Genomic DNA, 19,145 nt, shown 5'->3' with positions numbered 1-19,145 from the left:
GTATCAACGTGCCCTCCTTATCAGAACCCACGATCACACGATCGGCCAGCTCAGGCAGCGATCGAAAGGATGTAATCATCGGCGCTACTAGACTCATTCTCCAAAATGCGGCTTCCGCCCTTAAGTTTGCCCCGATTCCGAATCTTGATGCAATCCCGGACTTGCTTTTGAAGTGGCTCGATGTCTACGAGGTGAGATCATCTTTCCGTTTCTGGGATCGATGAGGATATTTTGTTCACTCTCCCAATGTTTGTGTGGCATGATTTGCACAGACCGTTGGTGGAAACGACGAAAGTCTTAAAGGATTGGACGATGACATCCTAAAGGCCTACGACACCGTTTTGGAGCCACTCGCGCTATCGACTGACCCTATACCCGATGAAGTCGTTGTTTTAATTAAGCGGTTCCACTCGTGCGTCCACCTGGCTCCTTTGCCACGCGTTTGATTCAATATTCCTGCTGACAGGGCCCTGGAAGTACAAAGACAAAGGATCGACGCACTCAACAATCAAGGTTCCGTGAAGAGGACGATCTTAGCACCCGAAATCAGCATGAGGATAAGTGATGTGAAGGCGTGCATAAATGATGCTGTTAACAACTTCTCGGTCCGTTCCCATAGGGCTCCCAAGTGCTCTATGTACTGACTGAGTATGTAACAACAGACCCAGACAGGTACTTTGACGCTGCTTCTTACAATCAAAGCATCGGTGCGATGTACGTTTCCAAACTCATTCTTGGGGTTTTTCGTCAACTCTTCCTTTTAGCTGAACTTAAACGACTTGGGGAAGTCGCGGCCGAGCACAACTACGTGACAAGCAAGTCAGAATGCCTTCCAAGCACACGGGACAGCATGCGGGAATCGATTCTCAATCACCTCAAAGATGCTAAGAATCAGTTTGTCTGGGTTCGCGGATCACCCGGGACCGGAAAGACGGCGATCAGTTTGAGTATCGCATCCACACTCAAGGCCGAAGGCACTCTTGCAGCCTCCTTCTTTTGGGACAAAAACCAAAAGGGAACAGGCTTAGATTCTTTGGGGCAGTTCCCTTCTACCCTTGCTCGCCAACTTGCGCTCTTTAGTGCGAACTTCAAGGTATCACTCGTCAAATGTCTTCGGCGGCCAGAAATGGGATTGTTCCTGAAGCTTCCCCTGGAGGAGCAGATGCGGGCTCTGATCATTGAGCCGATGAGTGGTCTCAAGGATGTGTTTTCCGGTGGTGACAAACGCTTTGCTATCATCCTAGATGGCTTGGATGAGTGCGGGGGTCCAGAGGAGCTTGACTCCCTAATGAAGCTCATGCTTCTACTTCGCGAGCTGCCTTCGCCTTTTGCCGTGCTCTTTAGCTGTCGGCCGGAGTCTACAGTCGTTTCGGCTTGGACTAAAGCGCAAGATCAGGGTCTTGTGATCCCCTGTGAAGATGTGAATCAAATTGAACGGGACACTTTCCACACCATCCGTTGCATGGTGGACGAAGGATTTCACGATTTTATCAAGGACTCCCTGGCATGGGAACCATCTGATGAAGATCTTGATGTCTTTGCGACAGGCTGCCGTGGATTGCCTATTATGGCTTCAACTCGAATACGTGAAGCACGGTCCCAGATTCAGTACTACGGTTCTTCTCTTAAATCGGAGTTTGAATATTTCCGTAATCTTAACGAAGTACCTATGGATCTGAAGTCGGAGTACTTGCGAATAATGCGACGAGCCTACATGCGGAGTTCATCCGGTATTCGTCCACATGTGGCCAAGAACTATCGCGAAGTAGTCGGCATACTTGTTGCCGCAAGCTGGAGTGATCTTGGCACTGACGACATGTCACAACTGCTAGGAATTGCCGAGGATGAAGTACGCTCAACACTAAAACCCATCAGCTCGATCGTCGATCTTCCTTCAGACAACGAGCAGACTGTCAAGTTCTACCATGCAACGGCAAAGGAGTTCATTACAGGAAATCCCATCGGCGAGAAACAAGATGAAGTATTTTTTATTCATGATGTCGAGGGGTATAGCATTGGATTACGACTTGTTCGATTTGTAAATGATGTCATTCAGAAGAACGAGTTTGGCATTCCCACCAAACTTCCTTTGGGAGACAGAAGGAAGTGGGAGCTCTTTCAGAGCAAGCAGAAACCTAGAGTTGTCAGAAATGTGCTCGGGCACTTGTTCTCTCACTTGGACCCTTCACTGCTCTTTTCACAAGAATCTAATGAATTGCAAAGAGAGTTTGAACAATTCCTTTCAAATAACTTACTCTCATTCTTCTCATGGCCCCAGGACAGATGGGCGGCGTCAAGGACAATTCCTTTATTGGAGGAATGGAAGTCGAGTGTACATGTGGGTTCTAAATCAATTGTGTTTCATGTATTTCAATTATATGACATCATTCTTTGCGTTGCAGAACCACAAATCAGTGGCGCTGGTAGAGGAGGCATTCGAGCTTACATCGGATCACCCCAATCCTTGGGATGTTTATCGATCAGGCCTTCCATTCACTCCGTCGTCATCACCCCTCCATGAATTCTATGGCCATATCTCAGATCCTGTTCGAGTCTTCAGTGTATCCGGCGAGTTTTCCGGTGCCTTGATTCCTTTGAGCGAGGATGCACGTGTGGCTCAAAGGGTCATGATGTCAAAACTGGTTGAACTGCCAATGGCGTTCGATGAACATGGCTGGGAAAAAACTAATTACGAAGCCGAGTTCGCTGAACATGATGTTCGCAACGGAATCGTGACCTGTGCAGCAATTTCTCAAAATGGTTCTCATGTTGCCCTTGGCTTTGGAAACGGGGCCATTGAGGTTGCTGACATCCACCATCAGCGAATAATTTCTCGATTCCAATGCAATCCTCCCAAACCTCCGGTTTGGATCGAGTTTATCCACGGTGACAACGTTCAGATTGCCACTGAGGATACTGATGGAAACATCACTATTCTCGGTCCTGGAACAAGTATGGCGAAGCTTGGCACTCTCTCCAGTGGTTGTTTCCCTGCTGTGACTGCGGTGTCGAACGATGGATCTTTCATCATACGAGTCCCACACAATCTCGGCCAGGCTTGGTACGAGAACATGGCACTCATATGTTTTTCGGGCAAACCATCCGTTCAGCTCCTTGCATCCCCTCCTTCCCCTTCTCAGTCTCCCCAATCCCACTCTGGTCTATCCATCCCTCAACGTCACACAGTTCGATTCTCTCCAGGGGGCCGATATGTCGGTGCTTACGATACAAAGTGTGCATTCGTCTGGTCAACAGATTCACACAACTTGTGCATTGCTCAATATCGCGTGCAGAATTTCAAGACTTGGATTTTCAACACTGGTCTTGAACCCCCTTGCCTGCATGACATCCCTATGCCTGTGCTTCGTAACCCCACGTTCCCTTTGATTCCGCAAAATGGTGCAAGTCATCCACGGAGTACTGAGACAGATTTAGGACACGATGCGGAAGAATCCTGGTTGAAGCGCCCTTTTTACGACCTCTCACCCAGCATAAAAAGTAGCAGGGACCGCGCTATTAAAGTCTATTCCTCCGCAATGGGAAGGATCCCATTAACTGCTACCACCGGACGCATTTGGTTCAATGGGGAAGACGAGCTTGTTGTCCCATGGTACTACAGACTAATCGGGCGGGCCGGGAATTCTTTCAGTGAGAAAGAAGCCTGGTACGGTGATGCGATACTCGAGGATGTTGATGGTTGGATAGACTCGCACAGCGTATATTTTCCTCGGGCAAGCAAGGATGGAACTCGATTCCTGCTCCAGGGCGGGCTGGAAGCCCCAGTGGTCATTGATATTAGCCAAGTCGTTTAGTGCATCCAGTACGTGTCCGATAATTTCTCTAGTTCCTCCACCACTGTTTTCACTTTTCGATGCATTGGATCGGGAATTATACGACCTTTCTGTGATTATATGTACGTTTAATATTGATGTCATTTTCAAGCTTCTAGCATCCTGTTTGTGAAATGAATGGAATTTAAGAGGATATTGATCAAAGAGCTCTAGCGTTTTGGTGGAATGGAATTCCGCAGTCTTTCTGGACAGAACCTCAGTACTACTAGAACATGGCGCGGCAAATTGGCCTCAAATAAAAGATATATAAATGGGTGCCAGGAAGCAGAAACGACATGTACATGCGGGAGATACAAGCATACACGAGAGGACAGAGCATTGGAGGTTTGTCGTATTCCCATGGAGGACTTCGGAAACATTCCACCCATCAACAATGATGTATGAACTGACCTCTCAGACTTGAATTCGGAGCATGAATAGGATGGCCTAAGCTAAAATTTGCGACTCGACACCGATTGCCCCACCGAGTTGAACTTCCAGTGAGAGCTGCAAGCGGATCCGGATTCCTGAAGTGATTGCATTCCTTGCCCCAGTTGTCTTAGTAACTCGTGGGGGGAGCTGTTATACAGATGTTGCCAGTGATGGCTGAATGGGTCGCAGGATGTAGATCCAGCTGACACTCTAGTTCCGACGGAAGGAAGCAACATCTAGTACTTTGGTGCCACGTACCATGCTCCATTATTGTACCCACAAGTTCCGGCTACGTCAGATATAGCTCACAGCTGAGAGTTGCGTATTCAACCAGCGCCTGTCCACTGTGTCCAGGAAACCCCAACCTTCGAGGGTGCAGTGTAGCATGTCTTTTTCCCCGGAAAAGTCAACATGCAGAGTCTCTTGCAGAAGTACCGCTCCAAACCCATTGGCCCGGCCACAACAGCCAACGGAAATTCTTACCATTATGACTTTGTCGTTCTAGTGTCGTCGGTGGCTCCTATTCAGTTCTCTCGACCTAAATAACGAACAACAAGTTCAACGCTCCAACAGGGCTCATCAAGAGTGCGTTAGCTACTTCTACGCCGTTAGGGCAATACGTGTCCAATGGAGTGAATGGCACCCAGCAGGCAACGGAAGACATACCACTAACAACTGATGGAGTAAGCCCTCCCCCATCTGAGACAGGAGAGAGTGCGTCTCCCGCTTTTGCAGACTCGTACCATGGACTCCTAGTGGAACCCTTCCTACCAGAAGCTGCTGAAATTCTGATGGCTCCAATTGACCCTCTTGACATTGAAATGAAACCAGGTGCGGGCCGTTTCTCAAGAAGTTACGACTTCAGCGAGCGAATGGTTCATGTCGTTCTGTAGACAGCCTCATTTACCTTTTTGAAATTAAATGTCAAATAAACTCTTCGGTCCCGGAGGTTGGGGTCTGACGTCGGCCCAAAGGTGGTCAGTCGCGAATATGCTCTTTTGTGCTCAAGAAGGTATGCACAAGCCTAAATAACTCCTTGCATTGGAATTGTCTCAGGCTAGTAGCGGTTGCGCGAGGCGAGCAAGAATAATGGCGTTCCCGCCGCCATAGAGGCTTACAAGAGCAACACACTTATGCGCCGTTGCAAAGATCTAGGGTGGCGAGCAAACTTTGGTGAATGGTCCACTCATGACCAAAATTGCGGATGTGTGGAAGTTTTTGTGGAGCATGGCCCGACAAAGCGGAAGTGAGTCTACCATTTCCCCACTTCCACCTAGACCACTAACTTACGAACGTTCAATGGTGCTCACAATCTTGCTGTTCAAGCCAGGGATGCGGATAACATTCTTTGGAGTCGCATCGATTATTTGGACGTCACTGACATCACAACTCGATGGGTTATTTAGAAGTAGGGATCTCTATTTAATTTTATCCCGCCGTCGCTCACGCCTTCACCAATACAGGGCACCAGCCCAGTCATTTCGGCTTGACGGTCCGATTCTTCAAAATCGGGGCTCTTTCGCGGGTGGAAAGCGTGCCACTTTACCATTAGTCTGGCAGCTAACTGCTCCCTGGCCGGGCCATGGAGCCCCCCGGGGGGTTGATGAGTTGCTCTCTTCCTGTGTTCTGCTTCATATTCGCGAATACGATTAACAAAAGTATCCCTGACCAACAAAAGTAGTGCTGTCTTCCTTGCTAAATACGCAATGGTATCTACCGTAAATTTCACCTACCTAAATTTGGTGCCCGTTGCTCCTAGTGACTGCGACGACTGCATCTGCTCTCATCCAGTTCCTGCATGCTAATGACGCGCTGAAGAAGTGAAAGCACGAAGGAAGATTGCTTCCATTGTTACTGTTGCGAAGGAGAAAAACAAGAGGAGGATGCCCAAGATCCGAAAGGGAAGACTAGCGTGGTGAAGACCAACAACCCCCTGACGAAGAGGAAGGGGAGGAAGTAAAGATTCAATGCCGATTCCCTTCTGCACACCGGTCCGGTGCTACTGGGATATTGTTTTGTATCTAGTGTACACATATGTGAGTGTGCCTAGCTTTTGTGTGTATCGCTCGGTGTTATGACACATTTTGGGGAATTTCCTTTATCGGCATCTCAGTATCTTCCCGAAGTTTTTTACGGATAAGCTGGTGCAGGTCAAATTGCATAAGTGTTGAACGCACAACAGGATCCCGGTATGCTACAACTGAACCGACGACAGCGTCCTTGGAATCATTATATTCCTCTGCTTGCCTGTTCGGTTCGTGCGTAACATTTTGCTCAACTTGTTTGGCCCCTGTTGCTTGGTGAAGGATCAAAAGCATGTGCGAGTGTTGGCTGGCCCACAGTCGCAACCAATGGGGTCCTTTCATCTTGACGAGCCTTTTGTTGAGGCTTTGAAATCCTTGCTTGCTCGGGTGCCTCAAGTGCTTCTGGTGAACTACGTCTGCACGGCCTACGCTACATGTCTCGCTGCCCTTGCCAAGGTCTCGGTCTCGCCATGGTATGAGAGCTATAGGATGTTTCCTTGCTGCTGGTAATGCGGCTCTTGCGGCGGCACATACCCTTTCTTAGTCCCATCCGGTTGTTGCAGGGTCTCGGCCATGACAGTGTTAGCCACATGTATTTAGATTTTATGGTGGCCTCGTTCCACAGCTGTCAAAGTCGTTGCTTTGTTGTGGAGCATTTGGCAGATCCCAGCTGATTGTGCGGTGGCATAAAAACTAGGCTGAGCTGACACTTGGTGACTTTTCCCATTTCTTGGAGTGTACGAGTATGGACGCTGACAAGCAACCGCTCCAAGTAGGCATTTTTCACTTCTTGTTTATGCCTCTCTGACTGGTGATAGCAGGAAAACCTGGTGGGTGTCCCGTTGGCATGTCCTGCGCCCGTATGGCCAATAGGCATTCAACATGCGCTGGTACTGACACCTGGATTTTCAGTCGTGCTCACACGGAAGTGGCAAGAGGTCGTCAATGAGTTCCTAGATCACGACAGATCCATCCTCCATAGCTGGCTGGGTGCACTGAATAGGTAGCTCGGCTACTCTCCAATGTCACTTCCACGGACGTCGGCTCTGAAGTTGGCGTTTCGGGAGGCGATTTCACCCATTGACTACCGCCATCGTAGTGAAACCCTTATGGTATTCTTCCCTCAGCATTACACTCAGCTCTACTGATATCTTGATGCTCGCTAAATAATGGCCGGAGACATCAGGAATGAGTTTGAAGTTCTTGAACTAAAGGGGACAAACACCAAGCATCTCTTGTGGCATATCGGAGCGCAGGGCTGTCACGGTGGGTTGTTCCTGGAATCATCGGGGGGCTTCCTATTTCATTGCACATCGCGCTGCTTCTCTTCGCAGGTGGACTCATTGGTTACCTCTGGAAAGTGGATCGAGATATTTCGACACTTGGCATTGTTTGCACCGTGCTCGAGGTATGCCCGCAACGTCACTAGTTCCCAAGCTGCCCATACAGAACTCCCATCTCTCATCTCTTTTCGAACATCGAAGGTGCGGTCCTAGTCTTTAGTGTACCGAAGTGGAGACTTTTAGGGATTCTTCCTTCGTTGAACGACACGATATTACTCCTTCCATCGATATTATCTCACACACTTCGTGCAAGGTGAACGCCGCCGTGTATGGGACAGCCTGTCGTTGTATCACAAGGAAGGATACCAGGCAGAGCAAAATGTGGAGTATTGGCAAATCGAGTTTCTCACACTGTTCAAGGAAAGGACAAGACGTCCAGCGATGCGCGAATGGGCCTTGAAGACCGGAGGCATAATTTGGAGCTTCAAACCACCACACTCCAAGACCACTCAATCTTCACTCGTACCTAATGTCGCGGTTACAAGTGCATGATAAGCATCCCGTCCAGAGCGCTTGGCATATTCGGGGTGACTTGGCGATGGGCTACTCAGACACTACACACTCGGGGGACCGGCAATATCCACAGGATCCAGGACTAATCTTCGACACCCGCCTCTTGTATAAATGGATGCACCTAATATTACTTGGAATCCGGCTGTGGGATAATGTTTTTCTTCTTTTTATAGGCTTCACGGCACCACCTGTCCTCAGCTGAACTAGTTAGTATCTCCTTTCAGCGTCATTTTTTTATAACCTGTACATCACCTTCGATCCCTTTGGCCACCTGTATATTATAGAGACTGAAGTTTCAGCCTAGCGCAGCCTTGCTATATGATCGCGTAATACAGGTGTCGACAACGGCATTATATAGGGCTAGCATACCATACAGCAAAGGTGCAAGAGATCAGGCTATTGACTCCCTAATATACTCATGAGTGTGTGGCCGTATTTCCCTCGGCTCCGAACCCAACGTACTCCCAAAGCCTCAGCCTCTCGCCACGACTCCTGTTGCTCTGGCCACTTATCTATTGTATTCCGACCTACGATACTTATATTACTATGTCTCCTTCCGCGTTGAAATGCGGGTCACCTTCAGAATTGAGGAGTAAGTGCGAGTTTGCAGGATTCTTCTCAGCAACTCAGCTAAACAGTGCAAGGTGGATTATATCTAACCTGGTGGGGTTGAGTACGTCCCACGGTCCACTGGCACCATGCGCTATTTTTCGATGCTCGCTAAGCCCAGAGCTTAATTGTAACTGATGGATGTCCTTTTGGTTGCAGCTGCTATTCTCAAGATCAACGATGTTTTAATCAAGACGCTAGCATTATTTAACCCTGAACACTTCCGGCCTAGCATCTCCATCGCCGGTTTGCGACGACACTCCGTTTCAGCTCAGAACCCCCCGAATTCTGCCTTCGCGGGCATTTATCGTTACGGTCGGAGGTGCGCAAGTCCTGTGGCTGCGCAATCGACAAGAACTCGGGCTTTGTTGAGCGAATGTTCAATACGTATCATCCTTGGACTTTATTAGCATGAACCCATCGGATAGCATAGCTCGTCGTGTCGACCTAAGCGCCCACCTCAGTCTCTGAAAGAGGGAAAGTGGGAAGTGTGTAAACAACAGGTAACTTTCAGAGGTTCCAATTTCGTGAATCTAAACAGCACTACTTGATTAGGCATAGTCTTATCGGACAATCAATCTCCTTCCCTATACAGGCATTCTCATATACATCCCATACGCGCGGGGATTGGACTGGCTTCTGTTCACTCTCCTACGTAGCCTCAGGCCCTATCGACAACTAGTGCAATGTTTGGGAAAGCCGGTGCCTCCCTTCAACGCCCCAGTGCTCCTGGAACGTCTTCCAGTCTTTCGAAATCCCCACTCCCGCTTGTCCCCCTATCCAGCGCTCCGCAGGCCCACACCACTAGCCCCCAAATACCCCCACATCCCGACAACATCCACCATGGTCAACATGAAGAGCCAACGGGACCGTTGACCGCTCAGAATGTACCCCCTGGTGACCGTGGCGGTCTAAACAAATGGGCATCTTTCTTAAAACGTGTATTTGGGTGGATCCGCAGAAAGCTAAGCCTTGGTCGCAGTAGGCTCAGCGCCCAAGATCCGACCGAACCAGCCAGGCCAACCACGCCTCCCCAACTGCCACCCGGCAATGCAGTACCACCCGAATCCTCCGTCACCTCGGGAGGAAATATTGATAATCCTCGTGAACCACCCACAACGCACACCAATCGCGAGAACGGCCTGAGCATCGACGCACAATTGGAGCTCGAGGGCATCAATGTACCTCGCTCATCAGGACCCACGGTCACGTCATCGGACAGTCCAGACAGTAATCGAAAGGAAGTAACCATCGGCGCTACTAGATTCATTCTCCAAAATGCAGCCTCCGCGCTTAAGTTTGCTCCGATTCCGAATCTTGATGCAATCCCAGACTTGCTTTTGAAGTGGCTCGACGTCTACGAGGTGTGTTTATCTTTCCATTTCTGGGATCGATGAGGATATTTTGTTCACTCTCCCAATGTTTGTGTGGCATGATTTGCACAGACCGTCGGTGGAAACGACGAAAGTCTTAAAGGATTGGGCGATGATATCTTAAAGGCCTACGACACCGTTTTGGAGCCACTCGCGCTGTCGACCGACCCTATACCCGATGAAGTAGTTGTTTTAATTAGGCGGTTCCACTCGTGCGTCCACTTGGCTCCTTTGCTACGCGTTTGATTCAATATTCCTACTGACAGGGCCCTGGAAGAACAAAAACAAGGGATCGACGCCCTCAACAATCAAGGTTCTGTGAAGAGGACGATCTTAGCACCCGAAATCAGCACGAGGATAAGTGATGTGAAGGCGTGCATAAATGATGCTGTTAACAACTTCTCGGTCCGTTCCCATAGGGCTCCCAAGTGCTCCATGTACTGACCGAGTATGTGACAACAGACCCAGACAGGTACTTTAACGCTGCTTCTTACAATCAAAGCATCGGTGCGATGTACGTTTCCAAACTCATTCTTGGGGTTTTTCGTCAACTCTTCCCTTTAGCTGAACTTAAACGACTTGGGGAAGTCGCGGCCGAGCACAACTACGTGACAAGCAAGTCAGAATGCCTTCCAAGCACACGGGACAGCATGCGGGAATCGATTCTCAATCACCTCAAAGATGCTAAGAATCAGTTTGTCTGGGTTCGCGGATCACCCGGGACCGGAAAGACGGCGATCAGTTTGAGTATCGCATCCACACTCAAGGCCGAAGGCACTCTTGCAGCCTCCTTCTTTTGGGACAAAAACCAAAAGGGAACAGGCTTAGATTCTTTGGGACAGTTCCCTTCTACCCTTGCTCGCCAACTTGCGCTCTTCAGTGCGAACTTCAAGGTATCACTCGTCAAATGTCTTCGGCGGCCAGAAATGGGATTGTTCCTGAAGCTTCCCCTGGAGGAGCAGATGCGGGCTCTGATCATTGAGCCGATGAGTGGTCTCAAGGATGTGTTTTCCGGTGGTGACAAACGCTTTGCTATCATCCTAGATGGCTTGGATGAGTGCGGGGGTCCAGAGGAGCTTGACTCCCTAATGAAGCTCATGCTTCTACTTCGCGAGCTGCCTTCGCCTTTTTCCGTGCTCTTTAGCTGTCGGCCGGAGTCTACAGTCGTTTCGGCTTGGACTAAAGCGCAAGATCAGGGTCTTGTGATCCCCTGTGAAGATGTGAATCAAATTGAACTGGACACTTTCCACACCATCCGTTGCATGGTGGGCGAAGGATTTTCCGATTTTATCAAGGACTCGGGATGGAAACCATCTGATGAAGATCTTGATGTCTTTGCGAGAGGTTGCCGTGGATTGCCTATTATGGCTTCAACCCGAATACGTGAAGTGCAGTCCCAGATTCGGTACTACGGTTCTTCTCTTAAAACAGAGTTTGCATATTTCCGTAATCTTAATGAAGTGCCTATGGATCTGAAGTCGGAGTACTTGCGAATCATGCGACGAGCCTACATGCGGAATTCCTCCAGTATTCGTGAACAGGTGGCCAAGAACTATCGCGAAGTAGTCGGGATACTTGTTGCCGCAAGCTGGAGTAATCTCGGCACTGACGACATATCACAACTCCTAGGAATTGACGAGTATGAAGTACGCTTAACACTAAGTCCCATCAGCTCGATCGTCGATCTTCCTTCAGACAACAAGCAGACTGTCAAGTTCTACCATGCGACGGCAAAGGAGTTCATTACAGGAGATCCTATCGGCAAGAAAAAAGACAAAGTATTTTTTATTCATGATGACAAGGGGTATAGCATTGGATTACGACTTCTTCGATTTGTCAATGATGTCATTCAGAAGAATGAGTTTGGCATCCCCACCGAACTCCCTTTGGGAGATAGAAAGAAGTGGGAGCTCTTTCAGAGCAAGCAGAAACCTAGAGTTGTCGAAAATGTGCTCGGGCACTTGTTCTCTCACTTGGATCCTTCGCTGCTCTTTGCACAAGAATCTAATGAATTGCAAGGAGAATTCAAACAGTTTCTTACAAGAAACTTCCTCTCATCCTTGTCATGGAATGATGGTCGAGAGGGTTTTCAACAACCTCGGACCTCACGCTTACTCTCAGAATGGAGGTTGAATGCACATGTGGGTTCTAAATCAATTGTTTTTCGGTGATATGACATCATTCTTCACGTTACAGAATCACAAATTAATGGTGCTGGTAGAGGAGGCAGACAGTTTTATAGATAGGTTGTTTGCCATCCCCGATCCTTGGGATCATTATCGATCAAGCCTTCCATTCACTCCGTCGTCATCACCCCTCTATGAATTCTATGGCCATCTCTCAGATCCCGTTCAAGTCTTCAGTGTATCCGGCAAGTTTTCCGGTAGCTTGAGTGAGGATAGACGTGTGGGTCAAGAGCTCTTGAGAGCAAAACTGCCGAAGATTTTGGATAAATATGACGTGGCCTGTGCGGCAATATCCCAAGATGGTCGTCAAGTCGCCCTTGCCTTTGGAAGCGGGGTCATTGAGGTTGCCGACATTGACCATCAGCGTATAATTTCTAGATTCCAATGCAGTCCTCCCAAGCCTCCGGTCTGGATCGAGTTTATCCACAGTGGCAATGCCCAGATTGCCACTGAGGATGCTGACGGACACATCACTATTCTTGGTCTCGGAACAAGTTTGGTGAAGCTTGGCACTCTCCCCAGTGGTTATTTCCCTGCTGTAACTGCGGTGTCGAACGATGGATCTTTCATCATACGAGTCCCACAAATCCTTGGCCAGACTTGGTACGAGAACATGGCCCTCATATCTTTTTCGGGCAAACCATCCGTTCAGCTCCTTGCATCCCCTCCTACTCCTTCCCCTTCTCAGTCTCCCCAATCCCACTCTGGTCCATCCATCACGAGGCCGCGGGGTAATAAGAGAGATTTATCATCATCATCATCTGGTCTATCCATCCCTCAACGTCACACAGTTCGATTCTCTCCAGGGGGCCGATATGTCGGTGCTTACGACACAAACCATGCGTTCATTTGGTCAACAGATTCATACAAGTGGATTGCTCAATATCGCGTGCAAAATTTCAAGACTTGGATTTTCAACACTGGTCTTGAACCCCCTTACCCGCATGACATTCCTATGCCTGTACTTCGTAACCCCCTCCTGCCTTTGATTCCAGAAGATGGTGCAACTCGTCCACCAAGTACCGAGCCAGATTTAGGGCATGATGCGGATGAATCTTGGTCGAAGCGCCCTTTTTACGACCTCTCACCCGGCATAGAAACCAGCAAATACTCTGTTATGAAGGTCTATTCTTCCACAATGGGAAGGATACCATTATTACATACAGACGGCAAGTCCATTTGGTTCAATGGGGAAACGGAACTCCATGTCCCATTCCACTACGCCCCACCCCGCTGGACCCTGACCGCACAATCCGGAAATTCTTTCGGTGAGGAGGGAGCCTGGTACGGCGATGTGATGCTCGAAGGTGATGTTATGGATTGGGACATCATATATTTTCCTCGGGCGAGCAAGGGTGGAACTCGATTCCTGCTCCAGGGCCTGCTGAAAGCCCCAGTGGTCGTCGATATTAGCCAAGTCGTTTAGTGCGTCTCCAATCATTCCTCTGGTTCCTCTAGCAGTGTGTTCCCTTTTCAATGCATTGGATCGGGACTTATTGTAATTATATGTACGTTTAATATTGATCTCATTTTCAAAGTTTTACAAGCTTCTGGCATCCTGTTCGTAAAATGATAGAATATCGATCAAAGAGCTCTAGCGTTTTGGTGGGATGAAATTCCGCAGTCATTGTGGACAAAACCTCAGTACTAAAACATACTAACGGCGCGGCATATTGCCCCCAAATAAAAGATATAGGAACGTATGCCAAGCAGCAGAAACGACACATGCGAGAGATATAAGTATACACGACGGACAGAGCATTGGAGGTTTGTCCTATTCCCTTGAAGAACTTCGGAAACACTAACGATCATCATGAACTATGAACCGATGCCTCGCACTTGGATTCGGAGCGCGAATAGGATGACCTAAGGGATCATGCATGCGAAAATCTTCGGCTCGACACCGTTCACCCCACTGGCTAGTGAGAGGGCTGCAAGGCGGATCCGGATTCCTGAAGTATTTGCATTCCTTTCTCAATTGCTGGCAGTTGAAACTGTGGAATAGACCGGGTTACATTTGGCTCCAACCAACACCGCCGGGTTGGTGCTCAAGCCTTATTCCGCTCCTAGTGCATCTCGCTCCTCCCGATTTCCCCGCATCGATATCACGAATCCTCGGATCACGACAAACCCTGCAATCAACACGGAGTGCTAACTGCTCAGACTGCATCTTCTCAGCTTTCCAGATCATTCGAACGACGTTCTACGGCGGTGAGGTGATGGCTTACTTATAGAATAAGCGTATTGATGGCTATGGTAATGGAGGACAGAGATACGATGTTGCCACAGTTAATCTTGGCGACATCCGCCAGGTTAGGAACTTGGAGATGGTTCCTCGCTCTGGGCGTGAGGGTTTCGAGCATTGCCTCCGTCAATTTGACTAGCTCGTCGGCCGTAAATAGTGGGCCGTTAGAGGCGTGCTGTCTGGGGATTGACGGGGGGTGCGGTTATAGGTGGCAGTGTTGACCTGGTTGTGGAGACGGGAGCGTTGCGCGAGGAACATTTGGGGGCACGTCTCGGGAGGCAGGACGGTTGAATCTAGAGGCGGCATCCTCAGTCTCTCCAGTTTTTGGTATTCTTGCTACCGAGCTTGTGCAGTGGGGTGGTCCTGGGTGGAATTGGTCCAAAATTGCAGCTTGAAGTCTTCCCATAGTTGTGGGAAGGGGAAGGGGAGTGGCCGTAGACGTGCTGATAAGACTAGGGAAAGCCTGCCTCTCGTGAGACGATCACGAACATGCCGCGTACAATGCTCCAGTATTGTGCCCACAAATTGCGGCTTCGTGAGATACAGCTTAGCTGAGAGTTGGGTATTCAACCAGCGCCTGTCCAGGATACCCCGAATTAAGGCGTCTGCTCCCTGTAGGGTAGTCTGAGCCTGAGCCATAGCCGGGTACCGTAAAGCAATCGATGGAAGGTTTAGGTTGTGCTTTGCGAGCCAAGCATGTAGGAAAAACTCTGGCTTTTCTCCAGGAAAGTCAACATGCAGAGTCTCTGATGTTGCATCGGCAGAAGCACCGCTCCGAACTCATTGGCTCAGCCGCAACAGCCAACGTAAGTTCTTACCGTTATGACTTGGTAGGTCGTGGCTCCCATTCAGTTCCCTCGACCTAAACAATGAACAATAGCTCCGCAATGGCAGGACGGGGCTCGGTCAAAAGTGCACTGCGCTTGTTCTACACGCCTGCCATTTCAAGGACAGTGCGTGTTCGAGCTGCACGAGCTCGCCCTGCAAGCGTTAGCTACCACCTATCTACGCCGTTAAGGCAATACGTGTCCAATGGAGTGAATGGCGCGAATGGCACCCAGGCAACGGGAGACGTATCACCAACAACCGATGGAGTAAGCCCTCCCCCATCTGAGACGAACGCCACAGGAGAAAGCGCGTCTCCCGCTTTTTCAGACTCGTTGCCTGCTCCTGATGGGAATGGAACGAACTGGTCAACCTCCTACCATGGACTTTCGGTGGAACCCTTCCCGCCAGAAGCTGCTGAAATCCTGATGGCTCCAATTGATCCTCTTGACATCGAAATGAAGCCAGGTGCGAGCCGCTTCTCAAGAAGTTACGACTTCAGCGAGCGAATGGGTCACGTCGTTCCGTAGACGGTCTCATTTACCTTCCCGAAATTAAATATCGCCGAATATTAAATAAAGCTTTCGGACCTGGAGGTTGGGGTCTAGCTCCTCGCGGTCCAACTCACGTCGGCCCAAAGGTGGTTAGTCGCGAATATGCTCTCGTGTGCTTAGGAAGGTTCGCATAAGCCTAAATAGTTCCCAATAACTCCTTACATTGGGATTATCTCAGACTAGTAGCGGTTGCGCGAGGCGAGCAAGAATATTTCGATAAAAATGGCATCCCCACCGCCACAGAGGCTTGCAAAAGCAACGCACTTATGCGCTGTTGTAAAGATCTAGGGGTGGCGAGCGAACTTTGGTGAATGGTCCACTCATAACCAAAACTTCGGACGCTCACCCTAATTGTGATCTAGGGATCCTCGCTTCATCCGAGATTTCAAAGCAAAACATTGTGTTGAAGTTTTTGTGGAGCATATTCCGACAAAGCGGAAGTGAGTCTGCCATTCCCCTACTTTCATCCAGACCACTAACTCATCTGGTAGGAGGAAACTGTGGAGAAGAAGGGATGCGAAATTCGACTACCCGTACAAGGAATAAATGTTGGGACGGTACCTTTCCTCGACCTACAGTAACAAGTATAACGCGAATACAATTACGCCCAGATTGAAATAGGAAGAATTGGGTAGAGATATGTCTAAATCTTTAGCTCCATGTCCATTTCATCGTCATCATCCCCAACATCAAATATCGCTTCCCTCGGTGTTACATTATCATCATGAACGACCTTTGCCTTCCCCTTATTGAGCGGAACCCCCTGGCCGTTGACCTCTTGGGTGCTGACAGGGATATAGTCGTCTATCTCGCCTCCGATATTACGGCTGAGAGGTATCGATTCCTCTTCATCCCGCGCGAGAGCCACACCGGTCTTCGAACCGTTACGCCGTTTCATACGGAAGTAGAAGAAGAGTCCCAGTGCGAGAGCAATCAAAACTAGGACGAGTGCAGCAGAGCCTGCATTATAGTAGGCTAAATATTGCAAGATCGAGATCGAGTGAGTGACACGCCCTTGAATCTCATCCCTTCAACACGTACCTTGCCATAATGCCGGATCATCTTGCGATGGAAGCTTAACATGTTCGTCTCCGTCGCCTTTGTCCAGTGAAGGCTGGATGATTGGTTTAACAGTACCCCCTACCTCGCTCGGGATCGTCGCTGAGCCCTTGAGTAGTGATGTGAAGTCGACCCCCATGAACCTTAATATCATGTCATGTGCCACATGCGGGAGATCAAAGCCAACCATGTGAGAGGCGCCATAAACCTGCCATCATTGACGTCAAGAGTTCGACACTTTCAGGTGAACCATAACAATACTTACCTTCACATACGTCAGGTTTCTATCGGAAGTCCATTCTCCTACTTCTGTGCCATTAAACTTCCATGACTGAGGCTTTGTCGTGTTCTGCAAGGCGAATTTCAACCGGAAGTCAAAAAAGGGCTGATCCTCTCACTCACACTGAATCCCCTCGCCCCATTCCACGTCAAGGCTTCGATTAATCTCTCGGCACCGAGATAATTACAAATCAAATCCTGGTCGCCATGAAAAAGCAGAACAGGAATCCTCTCAAGAATCCCCGGCATAAGACGAATAGAGGGTGGTGACTTCTTCATATAGAGATTACTGCTGACGGTGCCACGACATTCTGTCCATCCCTCCGATGAGCCAGACGCGTGGAATGCGGTTTTGACATCATCACGATGCAAATAAGGCTTGATAAAAGTAAGGTCTGGGGGCCAGTTCATGCCGCAGGCTGGATACGTATCAGACAGTCGAATGTCATATATGTTTAAACATGTCGTTACTCCGTTGACACTGGTCGATGCATGACAGATTATTGCCATGATCAAGGCTAGAAATTCACTTGTAATACTCACGTCTGGTCAAGATGCCGAACCGTCGCTCCCATTACTAACTCACATTCACCATAGTTAGGAGTCGCTTGCTCAGTGCCATTCATTCGTTTTTTACACTGGTCAAGCGCCTGAAGCGCACGTTCGTACTCCTGGAAGTTTCAACCTGTCATCGACAAATACGATGCGATCAGGGTGAAGAAATAATCACCTTTGTCCCTGTTTTGAGAAGCTTTTCCTTTATAGCAAAGTCGACATATGCCGGATACTGTGAAAATGGATCAATCCAGCCATTTCCAATAGCAGCACCCCTAAGGCGGGTCGGAAGCCGAGCGGTTTTCAGTATGGCATCCGCTAAAGAACCCAGCATGTCAGGGCCTAGCATGGTGGATCAAGCTGGGAACCACTGACCAATATATGGAATGTATTGGCCAGCAAAACTCTCGCCAGCGAGGTATGTCTTGGATAGATTAATTAGTATAACATAAATGTGATGGGCCCCTTCACGCTCACATCCATATCTTTATATTCCGGGAACACTTCATACCAATTTTTAAGGAATTCAACGACGTGATTGGCGGCCTGGGGAATGAAATATTACAGCATTGAAGACACCGACCGACAGCCACTGCCTACTTCGTCAAGCTCGTGCACGTATTTGTTAGTGCTGGCATAGGAAAACCCAGTGCCGGGCGGTTGATCCACTGAGAGGTTGAGGCAAGGTCACCGCCATGCAGTTGAAGTCCAGGAAATGAACACATACAGTATAGAACATTAGCATATTCTTCCCAGCCGCCTTCTTTCTGCCGTAGTGAGTCCTTCTTATTCATTCTCCATGGACCTATTTCCATCATAAGTCCATCAAATGATGAACAACCCGGACCTCCCTAGAAAGAAGATTCAATACAAAAAATCATCATATCAGAGAACGTAACTTACATTGAACCATATTATTAGCCTCTCTCTATCGGCAATTCGTCGAGCCTTTGTTAACACAAAGAATATGTGTGCAGAGACCTCATTTGTGGGTTCAGGTTTAGCATTGGGATCAGAATTGAGGTTCCCTGCCCAAACATGCAATGAACTATTTGGATCTCTGGAAAGATTGGGGATATTTGGGACGTAAAAGCTCGCAGCAGAAAGAGGTTTGGATGGCTTTTGACGAGAATCAATAACTGTCGCGGAAACGCCAGTCAAGAGGACCAGAAGCGTAAGGCGAGTCCACATCGCGAAAAGGAGCGGAGTACCCAGTGAAGCTAAAATGACCAACTATTGGTCCCTAGCCAGATTCTGAGCAGTCTATGATGGCGAGCGTAGAGTGTGCACTGGCCACTTGGCCATCAATGCATGGGGT

At 48.9% G+C, this 19,145-nt stretch overlaps 10 protein-coding genes across 10 annotated transcripts; 9 read left to right on the top strand and 1 right to left on the bottom strand.

The window, feature by feature from the left end:
• Positions 1 to 712: 712 nt before the first annotated feature.
• Positions 713 to 1,198, top strand: EI90DRAFT_2943832 (uncharacterized protein; the record flags this gene model as incomplete). Its single annotated transcript, XM_039055302.1, has 1 exon — positions 713 to 1,198. A coding segment is annotated over one exon (486 nt), but the record flags the coding sequence as incomplete, so codon positions are not given.
• A 92-nt stretch (positions 1,199 to 1,290) lies between these two features.
• Positions 1,291 to 3,566, top strand: EI90DRAFT_3085560 (uncharacterized protein; the record flags this gene model as incomplete). Its single annotated transcript, XM_039062141.1, has 3 exons — positions 1,291 to 2,276; positions 2,298 to 2,338; positions 2,463 to 3,566. Coding segments are annotated over exons 1-3 (2,124 nt in total), but the record flags the coding sequence as incomplete, so codon positions are not given.
• Positions 3,567 to 4,126: 560 nt separating this feature from the next.
• EI90DRAFT_3021413 (uncharacterized protein) lies at positions 4,127 to 5,155 on the top strand (the record flags this gene model as incomplete). Its single annotated transcript, XM_039057651.1, has 3 exons — positions 4,127 to 4,175; positions 4,836 to 4,976; positions 4,998 to 5,155. 3 exons carry the CDS (start codon positions 4,127 to 4,129, stop codon positions 5,153 to 5,155), a joined length of 348 nt encoding a protein of 115 aa, XP_038909317.1.
• EI90DRAFT_3293547 (uncharacterized protein) lies at positions 4,998 to 6,006 on the top strand. The gene is made up of 5 exons (XM_039067386.1): positions 4,998 to 5,093; positions 5,156 to 5,274; positions 5,327 to 5,508; positions 5,589 to 5,670; positions 5,726 to 6,006. Exons 3-5 carry the CDS (start codon positions 5,467 to 5,469, stop codon positions 5,812 to 5,814), a joined length of 213 nt encoding a protein of 70 aa, XP_038909316.1. The 5' UTR covers positions 4,998 to 5,093; positions 5,156 to 5,274; positions 5,327 to 5,466; the 3' UTR covers positions 5,815 to 6,006.
• A 1,449-nt stretch (positions 6,007 to 7,455) lies between these two features.
• On the top strand, positions 7,456 to 8,121 carry EI90DRAFT_3021412 (uncharacterized protein; the record flags this gene model as incomplete). The annotated part of the gene is made up of 4 exons (XM_039057650.1): positions 7,456 to 7,552; positions 7,621 to 7,694; positions 7,716 to 7,770; positions 7,883 to 8,121. The coding sequence occupies 4 exons, from the start codon at positions 7,456 to 7,458 to the stop codon at positions 8,119 to 8,121; spliced, it is 465 nt and encodes a 154-aa protein (XP_038909315.1).
• Positions 8,122 to 9,325: 1,204 nt separating this feature from the next.
• On the top strand, positions 9,326 to 10,635 carry EI90DRAFT_211800 (uncharacterized protein). Its single transcript, XM_039052604.1, has 4 exons — positions 9,326 to 10,115; positions 10,197 to 10,336; positions 10,402 to 10,529; positions 10,587 to 10,635. The coding sequence occupies exons 1-3, from the start codon at positions 9,438 to 9,440 to the stop codon at positions 10,487 to 10,489; spliced, it is 906 nt and encodes a 301-aa protein (XP_038909314.1). The 5' UTR covers positions 9,326 to 9,437; the 3' UTR covers positions 10,490 to 10,529; positions 10,587 to 10,635.
• Position 10,636: 1 nt separating this feature from the next.
• On the top strand, positions 10,637 to 11,122 carry EI90DRAFT_2943775 (uncharacterized protein; the record flags this gene model as incomplete). The annotated part of the gene is made up of 1 exon (XM_039055299.1): positions 10,637 to 11,122. A coding segment is annotated over one exon (486 nt), but the record flags the coding sequence as incomplete, so codon positions are not given.
• Positions 11,123 to 11,214: 92 nt separating this feature from the next.
• Positions 11,215 to 13,682, top strand: EI90DRAFT_3085547 (uncharacterized protein). Its single transcript, XM_039062140.1, has 4 exons — positions 11,215 to 12,265; positions 12,321 to 13,017; positions 13,054 to 13,492; positions 13,584 to 13,682. The coding sequence occupies exons 1-4, from the start codon at positions 11,222 to 11,224 to the stop codon at positions 13,606 to 13,608; spliced, it is 2,205 nt and encodes a 734-aa protein (XP_038909312.1). The 5' UTR covers positions 11,215 to 11,221; the 3' UTR covers positions 13,609 to 13,682.
• Positions 13,683 to 15,442: 1,760 nt separating this feature from the next.
• EI90DRAFT_2943795 (mitochondrial genome maintenance MGM101-domain-containing protein) lies at positions 15,443 to 16,480 on the top strand (the record flags this gene model as incomplete). Its single annotated transcript, XM_039055301.1, has 5 exons — positions 15,443 to 15,848; positions 15,911 to 16,058; positions 16,113 to 16,241; positions 16,297 to 16,374; positions 16,426 to 16,480. The coding sequence occupies 5 exons, from the start codon at positions 15,443 to 15,445 to the stop codon at positions 16,478 to 16,480; spliced, it is 816 nt and encodes a 271-aa protein (XP_038909311.1).
• On the bottom strand, positions 16,435 to 19,143 carry EI90DRAFT_3085541 (alpha/beta-hydrolase). Its single transcript, XM_039062139.1, has 11 exons — positions 18,731 to 19,143; positions 18,555 to 18,678; positions 18,428 to 18,495; positions 18,305 to 18,373; positions 18,203 to 18,251; positions 18,003 to 18,145; positions 17,816 to 17,943; positions 17,396 to 17,753; positions 17,259 to 17,342; positions 16,976 to 17,201; positions 16,435 to 16,909 (listed from the first exon to the last, which is right to left on the bottom strand). The coding sequence occupies exons 1-11, from the start codon at positions 19,016 to 19,018 to the stop codon at positions 16,578 to 16,580; spliced, it is 1,869 nt and encodes a 622-aa protein (XP_038909310.1). The 5' UTR covers positions 19,019 to 19,143; the 3' UTR covers positions 16,435 to 16,577.
• Between the last annotated feature and the right edge of the window lie 2 nt (positions 19,144 to 19,145).

The sequence above is a fragment of the Cantharellus anzutake genome (genome assembly GCF_015039405.1).
Source record: "Cantharellus anzutake strain C23 chromosome Unknown EI90scaffold_112, whole genome shotgun sequence".
NCBI lineage: Eukaryota > Fungi > Basidiomycota > Agaricomycetes > Cantharellales > Hydnaceae > Cantharellus > Cantharellus anzutake.
Note: the sequence above shows the minus strand (reverse complement) of the source record. Positions and strands in the feature narration are given on the sequence as shown.